At 36.8% G+C, this 13,081-nt stretch overlaps 1 protein-coding gene across 1 annotated transcript in view; it reads right to left on the bottom strand.

The window, feature by feature from the left end:
- The window catches only part of NELL2 (NEL-like 2 (chicken)), a 242,861-nt gene that overhangs the window by 224,861 nt on the left and 4,919 nt on the right, over positions 1-13,081 (bottom strand). Inside the window, exon 6 of the mRNA XM_008580521.1 lies at positions 11,977-12,079. Coding sequence (XP_008578743.1) covers positions 11,977-12,079 — 103 coding nt within the window. The remainder of the gene's footprint in view (positions 1-11,976; positions 12,080-13,081) is intronic.

Here is a 13,081-nt window from a genome sequence, read left to right on the forward strand (position 1 = left end):
AGCCTTTTTTTTTTTTTTTTTTTTTTTTTTCTTTTTTCTTTTTGTCTTTTATCGTGACTGACTACGGATCGCAACTCTCAGTGACGTGCCCATACCGGACCGGGCCCGGCAACGGGATCGCAACCCTCGGCGTCGCAGCCGCACCTCGCTCAGCCAGTGAGCGGGAACCGGTCTGTATGTGGGATCCGAACCCTCGGTGGGAGCGCCGCCGCGCTCCCAAGCGGTGCACTGTAGCAGTGCACCACTGGGCCGGCCCTACACAGAGCCTTTGTATATTCAGTTCTCTCCATCTAAACATTTCTTCCTTCCTGTCTTCACTAGTTTAATGTATTTCTTCATCGGATCTCATCTTCAACATCGTTTCCTCAGGGATACCATCCCTGAATTCCCTGCTACTTGAAGTTCACTTCTTGCACACGTTTTATCAACATCTTCATACTGCAATGTCACATTTGCATATTGGTCACTATATGATTAATGTCTGCCTCTCTGACTTGATTTTTAGCTCTGTGAGGGGAAAGAGAAATTTTATTTTATTCATCATTGTATTCCCAGTGTCTAACAGAGCCTAATTCATAGGAAGTGCTTAGTAACTATTATTAAATGAATGGAAATTATAGAAAAGAAACTCAGTGGTAAGACTCTCAATTTCACTTTATTTCACTCAATTTCTATATTCATATGACAGTCATCCCCTACTACTGTTTCTAGGATTATTCCAAGTTCCCCAGCTCCTGAATTCATTCCTGGGCATATGGAAAATTCAACCAGGACAGTTAATTCAATTCTTACATCCCACTTCACATTCTACTGATTGTCTCTGCCAGCTTTAATTCCCTCAGCTTTTAGGAACTGTGGTCTGAAGAGACATTAATAGCTGAAATAAATCAGTGAACAAGTACAATGTCCATCTTGTTCTGTACTAGCCCATCCCCTCCCTTCTTTCCAACCAACAAATAAAAGTGACCTTTCTGAGATTTAGGGCCTGAGAAATGCTGGAGGTAGACCACAGGCATAAACATAAATGGGAAATTCTTAATACTGCTTTGCTGTGAGATGCCCTAGCTTTTGATCTGGAAAGTTCAATTTTTTATTGATTTAAAAGAATAATGTTTAACCAGAAAATAGTGTGAAAAGAATGTGCTGTCTGCTGCATTTTTTTTCTCTTCCTCCAAGCATAATAAAGAATTAGCTTTCCAAATCAAACAATAACAACTCAGGCAAAAAAAAAAAAAAGGCTCATGGTTCATGGTTTGTGGGGGTTTTTTTTCTTTTCTTTTTACAAATGATGCTACAATAAACTATGAAGACATGAAATAGGTTAAAAAGTCTTGAACAGGCTGAGTAAAAACCAGAAGAATATCCAGGACCATCTGCATACACTTGGTTTTAGCATCGTGAGGTTTGTACAGGCTCACTAACTCCTCATATATCACCATCTTAAAATAACCTAAGAATCAAGCAGTACGGAGCACAATTCTAAGGCCATGGATTAATGACAAACTTTCTGCAAAGGAGAAAGGGGCTTTAAGCTTGTGGAAAATGCATTGTCCTAAAGTTATCTAATACTGGGTTGCTTTTATTAATTTATTCTTACAAAATCTACAATAAAATAAAAATATTTCAATGTGTGTGAGGCACTAATAGTTACAAGTTGGATGAGAACAGTTAAATTTAACATTGAGACAGCACAATCCATCTCAGTAGAACCACCCAATATAAACTAAAATTAAACAAGACTATACAAGCTACTAAAGGCCTAGGAAATCAGACAGATGTGAATTATTCCGCAAGTATGTAGAAAGAGACCTCACCCAATAAAAATGCAAATAAAACTTTTTTTTTTTTTGTCTTTTGTCTTTTTCCATGTCCGGCAATGGGTCGCAACCCTCAGTGTTGCCCCCGTACCGGACTGGGGACCGGCAACGGGATTGCAACCCTCGGTGTCACTCCCGTGCCTCGCTCAGCCAGTGAGCGGGAACCGGTCTGTATGTGGGATCCGAACCCTCGGGCGGGAGCGCCGCCCCGCTTCCCAAGCGGCGCACTTATCCAGTGCGCCACCAGGCCGGCCCATAATGCAAATAAAACTTTAAAGAAAAAAAAATATTTGGGGACCAAGGAAGAATTCTACATAATCAGTGGCTTTCAAAAATTCCACTTAATAATCCAGGTAGTGTACCTTTTATGCAGATACTTTGAATTTTTAATTCAGTGTGTTTTTCCTGTTCTTTATTTACCAAAAACAAATAAAAATTTAACCAGAGGACATTTGCTTTTGAATTTCTTTTCCTGAACTATCAGAATCAATAATTTCTGTCCCATGTGTAATGAGGTAATACAAAGTGATAAAAAGGTATACCTCCTATAATAGATACAGACATTATATTTTAATAATGAATACCAGATATTTAAATTTGATTTTTCTCTCCTGTCTTACTTCATATTGAAATGAGTATTGTAAAGGTTTACTTCCTAAGTACTTACGTGCCCTTTGAACATAAGATCCTTGCTATATCCAGAACATCAAATTCTCACTTTTCCATTCAAACTGATTTTCTATTTCCACTAATGAAATGTTACACATCACATGAAGCTGAGTACTTGAAACACTACATAGTAAATTTGTGGTGCTGCCACTTTACTGACTGAGTTATCTTGGACCTAAGCTTCAGTTTCCTCATCTGTAAATTGGGAGCTATTATGAGAAACAAGAGAGATGATTCATGTAAAGTTCTGGTACTCAAAAAATACTTTTAAAATGTCATCTTAAAACATAAACCCTAAATCATACATCCTGAGACCTTACTGCATATTTGAAATAGATCAAAGGGAGAGAGGGGAAAAAAAGCTGCACTGAGATTCTGGACAGGGCTGCACACCCACTAGCTAAGTCTTTGCTAATCAAATGCACCAGCTGTGTTGGCATCACCCGGGAGCTGGTTACAAATGCAAATTCTCCACCCCCGAACCACTGAATCAGAATTTTTATTTTAACAAAATCCCCAGGTGATTTATATTCCCATTAAAATCTGAGAAACACTGAGCTAAGTGACATGCTCCCGCATACAGGGCTTATAGCTTGTCTGAAGGAAATTCAGGTCTCAGCAAAATTACCAATGTATGTGTCATGGATTAGTGTGGTCACTTGTCAACAGTTAAAACCATAAATCTGTATATTACCTATTGTGCTACTTGGACTTATTCTCTTTTCTGAGTTTGTTGCACAAGTGTTTGTGGGACATTTATTACTTGAAATAATATTTATAAGTGAGGGCTGTTATTAAGGCATCCCAGAAAATTTTTTTAACACCCACAATGTAACTAAAGTATAAAACAACCAATAACCCCAAGGTCTGAGCCTCAAATCCTAAAAACCTACTGTGGACCTAGGGCTTAGTCCAAACTCCAGAGACCATGTAGCCAGTTTCCTGATAGGGACAACATGCCAAAAACTAGGGTAAAGAGGGTGTGGACAGGAGCTGGTGCCTTTTAGAAACAAAAAGCTAGGGAGGGGCTCTGAGATATCATGTGGGTGGAATATGGGACTGCAGCTTAACATTCCTGAGTTGGATGCAGCTCCATTCTTACCACCACCAACTCCAGGAACAATTCTTTTTTTTTTTTTCCTTTTTGTCTTTTTTTACTGACCGGTAATGGGATCACAACCCTCAGTGTTGCGCCCGCACCGCGCTCAGCCAGTGAGCGGGAACCGGTCTCCACATGGGATCCGAACCCTCGGCGGGAGCGCCGCCACACTCCCCATTATTTAAAATTAATGAAAATGGCCCATAAATATATGAAAAGGTTCTCATCTTCATTAGGCATCTGGGAAATACAAATTTGTAGTACAATACAATATCATGTACCAACATCAGAGATAAAATTATACTAAACTATACAATTGAATAATATGCAGCAATTTTTTAGTTGCTATGGAAATGTCTCCAGTGTATATTATTAATAAAAAAGAAAGGCCAAGATATGTATGATAATATTTACAATATATAAAAAGCCTACACAGGTATGTGAGTGGATGCATTAAAAATCACCTGGAAGGATATACAAGGACTAGAAGTTTTGGGGGAAAAGAATAAGGTAATTTTTTTGTTTGTTTAATTTTATATTTGTTTGTATGGTTTGAATATTTATTACATGCATGCATTATTTTTAATTAAAATATTGAAAATACTGTTCTAGGATTAGGAAGAAAATGATAGAGGTAAACAACTTATACTACTCAGGTGTGGCACACAGGACACAGCAGCTAAGTCACTGTGACATTGTCATCACCAGGTGATTCTGCTCCACCTTTCCCAGGCATCCCAGCTCTGCTATAAGCTGACTAACAGCAGATTTATACTTTTCTAAAGATCATTAAAATGTGTCATGTGGTGTCTCATAGTAATTAATATGAAGGCTATATTGTTAATTATTCTTGTTTATTAATATTTTGCCAGTTCAGTATTTTTTCCACTGGTGTGACATTTATTAGTTTTTATAATATTTATAAGATAGCAGTATGCCTAATGCCTTTTTCTAAGAATTTATGAAAAAAATCAGCATAAAATTAATGACAGTATTTAGGAAGCCTACAGAATTATCCTGATGATGTCTCTCTTTCATAGAACTTAGCTATCTGTCGATAGTGAAACTACATCCTATTGTAAGCTCATTATCTTAACAAAGTAGTGCACAAATGGACTATTTTCATGCTCATTTTTCATACACACTTATTGAATTAGAAGAGTGTTCTAATTCTATGATTTATCAAATATTATTTTAAACACTAAATTAAGGTAATTTTAGTGAAAAAAGACTGAATCCAGACTAAAGCTGTACACATGATTTACAGTGACACCATTAGCTTTCAACTCATTCAATTGTTTGCTGTAACAATATTCTCTAAAGACCACTCTCAGGAAATATTCTAAAAATATCGGGTCTGATATGTAAAACAACACACCTTCCTTTTGATTGCTATTTCTACCTTTTTCATTATTGCATAATTCCCCTCACTCAGTACTGGCATTCTGGTCATGTAGCCCCTTGTGTCTCTACAATGCCAACTAATTTATAATTATGTTCATACATGAGAACCTCCAATGCATCCTGAATATTTCCCATGCTTCCAGCATTACTGTTGAGACAGCTGTCTATTGGTTACTTTGTTCCAAAATTATTTTCTTTTTTAACATAACCTATATATATTGTATAAATTGTATTTTCCTCTTTTTATGAAGAACAGATTCTTGGTCAATTATATTCCATTGATTTTTGTCCAAAAGTCATAAACATATGTTCAAAAGTCTCTGAATCAGTTTTATTAGACTATCATTCCTTTTTTTAAAAATCCCCAAATACTTGAGTGGCAGTCATTTAATTTCCACCCCTTGTTTGCTAGGCATTTCAAGTGACAGGATGAGAATCATCCATATTAATGTGCAAATAAAATGTTCAAATAAAATAATCAAACCTCCCAAACTACCACCTCCTGCCAAAAGAAAGAAATTTGCTCTTTGGAAAAGTGTACATATAAAAGCTTTTACTCTTATTTTCCATTATTTAAAATTAATGAAAATGGCCCATAAATATATGAAAAGGTTCTCATCTTCATTAGGCATCTGGGAAATACAAATTTGTAGTACAATACAATATCATGTACCAACATCATTTATCAGAATGGCAACAATTCAAAAGACCAAAAATGCCAAGTGTGAGTGAGAGTGTAGAGCAACTAGAATTTTCATACATTATTGGTGAGACAATAAACTAGTATAACCATTGCTGTAAATTAAGTGTTCCCCCAAAATTCACTGATGCTTGACCTCAAGGGTAGCACTGTTAAGAGGGTGGGAAATCCAAGTAAGGTATTTGAAAGGTGGGGCCTTTAAGAGTAATTGAATCATAAGGACTGTGCCCTCGTGAATGGATTAATCCATTCATGGAAAATGAGTTAATGGTTTAATGGGTTATCAGGAAGTGGTTCTGATGGCCTTTTAAGGAGAGCAAGTGAGCTCATTAACTCTCTTGCTCATGCCATGCTCGTCATGTGACACCCTGCACTGCCAGGGGACTCTGTAGGGAGTTCCCACCAAGAAGTCCCTCACCAGATGCACTCTCTGAACCATGGAATTCCCAGCCTCCAAAACTGTACGAAATAAATTTCATTTCTTTGTAAATTACCCTGTTTCAGGTATTCTGTTATAAGCAACAGAAAATGGACTAATATAACCACTTTGGAAAACTGTTTAGCAAAACAGTTTTGCCAGAGTAAAAGTATTTTACCTGATGATCAAACAATTTCACTCTTAGGTATATAACCATCAGAAATACATGCCACACACACAAAAAAAAACTGGGGGGGAAAGAAGACATAACAACTACAATTCCTTGAAGTTGATATGACAAGCAAATAGAAAGGATATTGTTGGGTGGGAGGCAGGAGAGGAAGGAGGGAGGGAGGTTTTGGTAATGGGCCACAATAATCAACCACATTGTATATCGACAAAATAAAATTTAAAAAAATAATAATAAATAAATAAAAATTAAATAAAGAAAGAAAGAAATACATGCATATGTAAGACCAAAAAATGTAAAGAAAGTTTCTAGAAGTACAATTCATAAAGCCAAAATATGGAAACCACTTAATTTCCCTACAACAATAGACTGAATTGTGGTATATATATTAGCACAAATAAAATATATACATCAATAATAAGTATGAATGATCTGAATCTACATCAAAATGATGCAATAAGTATGAATGATCCATATCTACATTTAGATCTGCATCAAACATGATTCTGAATGACACACACAAAAAGTACATAATATATGAGAAATTGGTTCTGGTGTCAACCTTAATCAAGACATACCCAAATATTGAGGAAGAAAATGGCCTTGGGGAAACTAGTACCATATATCAGAGCACAATTTGAGAGTCAAAAAAATTTCCTTGCATTACATATTAACTATTTGATCTTAGTTAAGACACTTGTACTCCCTGGCTTCATTATATCTCCATAAAATGGGGATAATGAAACTTTACCTCCACAAAAGCAAATTGCTGTTTCAAAGATCTCTCGAGCTCATGTGTAGCTTTAACAGTATGACCCAATAAGATCCTTTCATTACTTTGTATTTTTATCAACAAAAACACAAAAGATTCTTTTAACAAAACAATAATAACTAACATTTTTCTAAGCACTTCACATCTATTACTTATTAAATCCTCACTCAAATCCTCTGAAGTAGATATAGTTGTTATCTCCTTTTTACAGATGAGAGAACTGAGGCTCTGAGAGGATAATGCCTTGGCCAAAGTTGCACAGCTAATAAGTAGTGACACTAGAATTCAAACCCAGAAAATCTGACTTGTAACCCACAGACTTAACTAACTACCCAAAGTGCAAAGACATTATAATAAGTCCATTTTATCTAAACCAAGAGGGCTTTTTAAATTAAGTTTAAAACAATATGATGTCCAATCAGCATAGAGCATATTAAAACATAATTTACATCATGTGTTGAAACTCTGATTTTGTTCAATCAAAAAAAATAACGATTTTAATTTATTCATGTAAATCTGGCCTCTTTGAGAAAACACCACTGGAACTAACTATTGCTACTGGGCAAGTGCCAACCAATCCTGGTAGTCTCATTCACATTTCCTGTATTTGATATCTCTCTAGCAATGAAGGAGAAATATGCCTTCTTTTTTAAAAAACATAGCCTCTTCTGAAAAATACATTATAACATCAATTTGGATTTGATCCAGATTCCCTATTTTCTGTGAAACAGAGCTCTGTGTACGAGCCTGAATCTATGATACACTGAAATAAAATAAATGCAGGCACAGAATACTTAAAAATATTTTCTCATTTCAGTGCCTTTCAGTAACTTTCTATTTCCCAGAATTTTAACCAATTATTTTCTGATAATTCTTTTTATTTTTTTTAACTGGGTTGAGATTTTATGTGATCTAATTATGTTGTCATTTCAGAGTTAAAGTCACTCGGAATATTAGTACTTTATATTTTCTAGAGCTATCATGAATTTGAGTTGAGACTGGGACAAAAGACATGGATACAGTGGCTGAAAGGGCAGAAGAGGAGTGACAAAGGCCAACTCCGCTTACTTCACCATTCTGCCTCGACTCAGCTGGGATTCCAAAATGCCTTTGGGGAGCTTAGCTACTGGTCATTAAAAGTGGATCACATAGATTAATTGTAACGGCTGGTTTTAAAGAAGGAAGCAGGCTGGCAAAGCATAGCACTTTCAGATGGCACTTCTCTGGGACCTCTAATTGTGTGTTCTAGGACAAGTCATAAATCCCTCTTATTGGGAAGATGGAGGCAATGCCTATTCAGAGTTGTTAAAGATCAAATGAGAAACAAAGTATGTGCCTTCTAACCTATAGAAATGAGATGACTTCATTGCAGTTGCAATTACTATCACCTTAATGACTTGGTATTGGGTTTTATCCTCTCTGTTTAACTCGACCATAGTAGCTCAGTGGTAGAGGCAGGAAAAGTGAAGCCCTTCCTCTCAATACTTTGTGTATGTAGATTCTAATAAAGAAAAGGGACAGGCTTGGTTCTCTCCGAATTCTTTCCCAGAACAACAGCCTTCTTGTTTTTCATCAGTATTTATATTCAGATAAAGGACTGGAACTGAAGTTACTGAGCAAAAGTAAAAAGGAGGCTGCAAAATAGGACTGCTCAGAGTTGTGTAAACAACTCGGATGAAGCAAGCTGAAAGAATTACATGAAGACCACCAAAAAGTGACTGGACACATGCACACTTTTTTTGTTTACTTCAATCTTGGCAGAGTAACGTTCACCAGTTAGGTTATGTGTTTACTTTCCAAGGGCTTTAGGAACAATAAATTATTAATCTCTTTAAGCAGTTTTCACTGAAGAATATATTATAAAAAGGCAATTCGGCAGAAGAGTTGCAAAGATAGAATAAGCGCAGGATCTAGGAGGAGGGCTTACGTCTGTGTTTAAAAGAGTAAAAACATAAAAATTAACTTCTACTCCACTAAAATTTAAGTTCTCATAAATTATAACAGTGATACTACTGGGGAAATTAACATAGGAAAATGAGACTGTTTCTCCTCATATGTAACAGTAAGATACACACACACACACACACACACACAGGAAAAAGACCTTATGAATACATGTAACCATTGGTTTCTCCCACTTTAAGCATGTATGAAAATCTGCACTATCTATACAAGTCAGTTAGGGGATGATTATTAAATTTAAGTGTTATTTGTCTTATACGAAACTTTTCAGAAGCACATTTTCTAAATACTGATAGTGACTTGTTTTAAAATTGTGCTTTGTGGAGACTCATTCCCAAATAATAACTAAGAGTATTTACTATATAAACTAAACGCTTATTTCCCTTAGGAAAACAACAAATCTACGGGTGTGTTTTAGTCGGTTTTGTGTTGCTAATAACAGTAATACCTGAGACTGGGTAATTTATAAGGAAAAGAGGTTTATTTGGCTTACGATTCTGGAACAGCTGCACCTGGCACGGGCCTCAGGCTGCTTCTACTCATGGTGGAAAATGACAAGCTGCCAGCGGGTACAAGCAGATCACATGGTGAGAGGAAGCAAGAGAGAGGAGGTGCCAGGGTCTTCTTAAGCAAAGAGCTCTTGCAGGAACTAATAGAGCGAGAACTCACTCATTAATCACCCCTCCTCCAGGGAGAGCATTAATCCATTCATGAGGGATCCGCCCCCATGACTCAATCAGTTTCCAACACTGCCACATTGGAGATCAAATTTCCACATGAGTTTTGGAGGGGACAGCACATTCAAACTCCATCAAATACAATGACATAGGTCAGTTGAAAGTAGAAGGATGGAAGAAAGGGTGTTTACTAAAATGTCTTGCTAGCTCTAGTAAAATGTTGAATTCATTAAAACCAGAAGTTCAAATCATTGAAATAACAAACATAGGCATAAACCCTCTATATTCCATGGCACTTATCTATCATTGCATATGGCCAGAAAGACAAAGTCCATTTCATCCTTATTATTTCTTGGCCATATAAAATGAGAGACTCAAACGAACTATTCTGGCTCTTTTTTTCAGTGATATTGTGGTCTGCTCACTGATTACTTACTTCCAGCTTTCACTATTTTTATATATGAGGTAAACACAGTTGATTTTCAATCATTAACACCAAAATCTGGGCCGGCCCGTGGCTCACTCGGTAGAGTGCGGTGCTGATAACACCAAGGCCCCGGGTTCGGATCCCACATAGGGATGGCCGGTTCGCTCACTGGCTGAGCGTGGTGCTGACAACACCAAGTCAAGGGTTAAGATCCCCTTACCGGTCATCTTTAAAAAAAAAAACACCAAAATCTGCCAGAAACGCTCTGCATGAATCAATCTCAAAATATTTTACCATTTCATTAAGTCTAACTGCGTGCATGTTGGGTAGAATTCAAACATTAGTCTGATTTAGTAGGTGGCTTACTGTTGGAAACAGAGACAAATGGCAAAATCAGAATTGAAATTCACCACTTCTGACTAATGCATCCATCACAATGGTCCATTATTTCAATCAGCCTGTATCAAATAAAACTGCCATCCCTTAATGCAAATCTGTCATATTCACAAGTAACAAGATAGAATTATGAGTGAAAAGAAGGATAAAAGCATTTAAAGCAAAATGTATGATTCCTACTATTGTGGTATTATAAATATAAAGCCCTACATAAAATCCTTCTTCTTCCTACCTCTAACCACCTGCAAAGAAAACTACAGAACATCACCATAAGCTTTTACTTATTAAGAGAACTCCAAGGAAAAATTCACATTACTTCTTACTAAGTAAATTAGCTAGTGACATGTGTAAAAACAATTGTATTCAATCCTTCCTGGTTCTGCCAAATCTACTTGACTAGACTAAATACACTTTGCTGAAATGGACTGGGTTCAATGTAAAGCTTAATAAAATTAAATATAAGTGAGCTCCTGAGAGAATTAAATCAATGGACTACAAAGCGACTTCCTGATTTTTTTCTGATAACTTGTCACTCTCACCAGCAGTAGCCCATTGCACACCGTGAGGCAAGAGTAGGATATGGCAATGGTGAAGAAGTTAGGTAAATATGAAAACCCTTGTAAAAGCAGCTATTGATTCACCGCCCCCTGACCGCCTGCCCCAGTCTTTCTCCCAACCTCCCTCTTCTGCCCTTTTGTGAGTGTATTCACATAAATACACTCACACTTTAGACAGCTTTATATATTCTACAAGCTTTATAACAACTTAGTGTTCATCTACATTACTACTCCTTTGTACAAAAATAGCTAATATTTTAAATGATCCTTTTAACAAGGATTTAAGTGAGGTCTTTTAAAGTATAAGGAACATAGATGAAATGACTTCTGTTTTTGAAAGAATAACAGATGACTCAAAGAGCATTTCTTGACATCAGAAGCGAACTGCATACAATAACTGCTAAAAGGCAGAAAAGCTTCCTCAAACAGTGGTATGAGCCTTTTTTCTGAATTAAGGCTATGACTCCTGTCCACACTGGATGATCCTATGATAATTTGAACTTCTATGTTTTTGGCTAACATAGCAGTATATCATTTGCTGTCAAAGGTCACTTGTATCGTGGTTGTCCTTGGTTGTTGTGGTTGAGTATGGACCCTCCTAGACCTCCTTGGGAAATGCCTTCCAGTAAGCTTCTTACACATCTTTCCTACTACCATCACGATACAGAATAGATTGCTCCAGGAAAAACTTGTCCTTCCAGGATAGAAGACTAGCATTTTAAAATGGAAAAGAACTGATAAACTAAAGATAAAGCATTCTTCTTATTTCCATCACTTCTGAAAGCTACTTAGCTTTGCCAGATTAAACCAATGATGAGTGAATATTTATAAATACAAAGCTTTATTGTTGTTGCCAAAGAAAATATTCATCATAAAAGCTATGCTCACATTTGCATTCCTTACAGCATTTGCCATCCACATACGCAAGAGCCGACTTAAGTGGGCAGTCAGGAATTGGGCAGATCAGAGTTTCACACTGGATGGTTCCATTCTGAAAGAAAAACAACATTGAAAGAATTTCCATGTTGGAGTTTGGTAGTCTTCAAGGATTTTTTAATCTGTTTCTTAAATTTCAAACTTTTCACATAAGATGTCACCAATACTACTATTCTCTTTAGTTATTATGCAGTAAAACCCATAATACAGAGACCCACAGCAATACAAGTTGGGTTAGAACACAATCGGTGATTAGCCCCCATCTTCTGTCCAGCAACCAATCCTAACTGAGCTGGAGTTCTTACATTCTTAAAGGAGGTGGATACGGACATAGGTGAAGGGAAGGGCACAACCTGACAGGAAATAAGAGGCTGAGGGTAAGCCTGGAGCACCCAATTATCCCCAGATTACTCCCAGAATGAGCATCCACAAACCAGGAGATTTATGGAATAGCTGCTGCCATCCTAGAAATCCCAGTTTCAGGACCTAGAATCTTCCCATGGAGAAGCTTAGGCCACTACCATGGGGAAGGCAGTGCTGACAATCACCACAAGGAGGCGCTAAACCGCAGACATGAGCACAAGGAATTTGATTTCCAAAGGTCATCCACAGCACATCTTGTGTTTTACTCATTTTGATTTTTTGGTCCCCATTTAACAAGTGTTGGAACAGTACACTGTATTTGTAAAGTGCTATAATTTTGGTACGGTCACATTATGTTGCTGAATAAAAATTATCTCTCTCTCATACACATGCACACACTACCACTTCCTATCTTTTTACACGTATGACATTCTGCTTTTGAATAAACTGAATGAATCTGGGGAAATATTTTGTAAAGGCTATTCACATAGATCTCTGACTTCTTTCCAGAAAACCAGCTTTAACACAATAGTTCATGTGATTTTTTTTTTTTCAGCTGGCCAGTACAGAGAACTGAACCTTTGACTTTGGTATTATGAGGATGGGATCTAACCAACTGAGCTAAATTCAGGCCAGCCCTGAAACTTAAAAGTTCAAAACCAAACTCATTTTGATTTTTTTCTTTGAAAAAAAA

This window comes from Galeopterus variegatus, unplaced genomic scaffold (assembly GCF_000696425.1).
Source record: "Galeopterus variegatus unplaced genomic scaffold, G_variegatus-3.0.2 Scaffold2118, whole genome shotgun sequence".
NCBI classification, from domain to species: domain Eukaryota; kingdom Metazoa; phylum Chordata; class Mammalia; order Dermoptera; family Cynocephalidae; genus Galeopterus; species Galeopterus variegatus.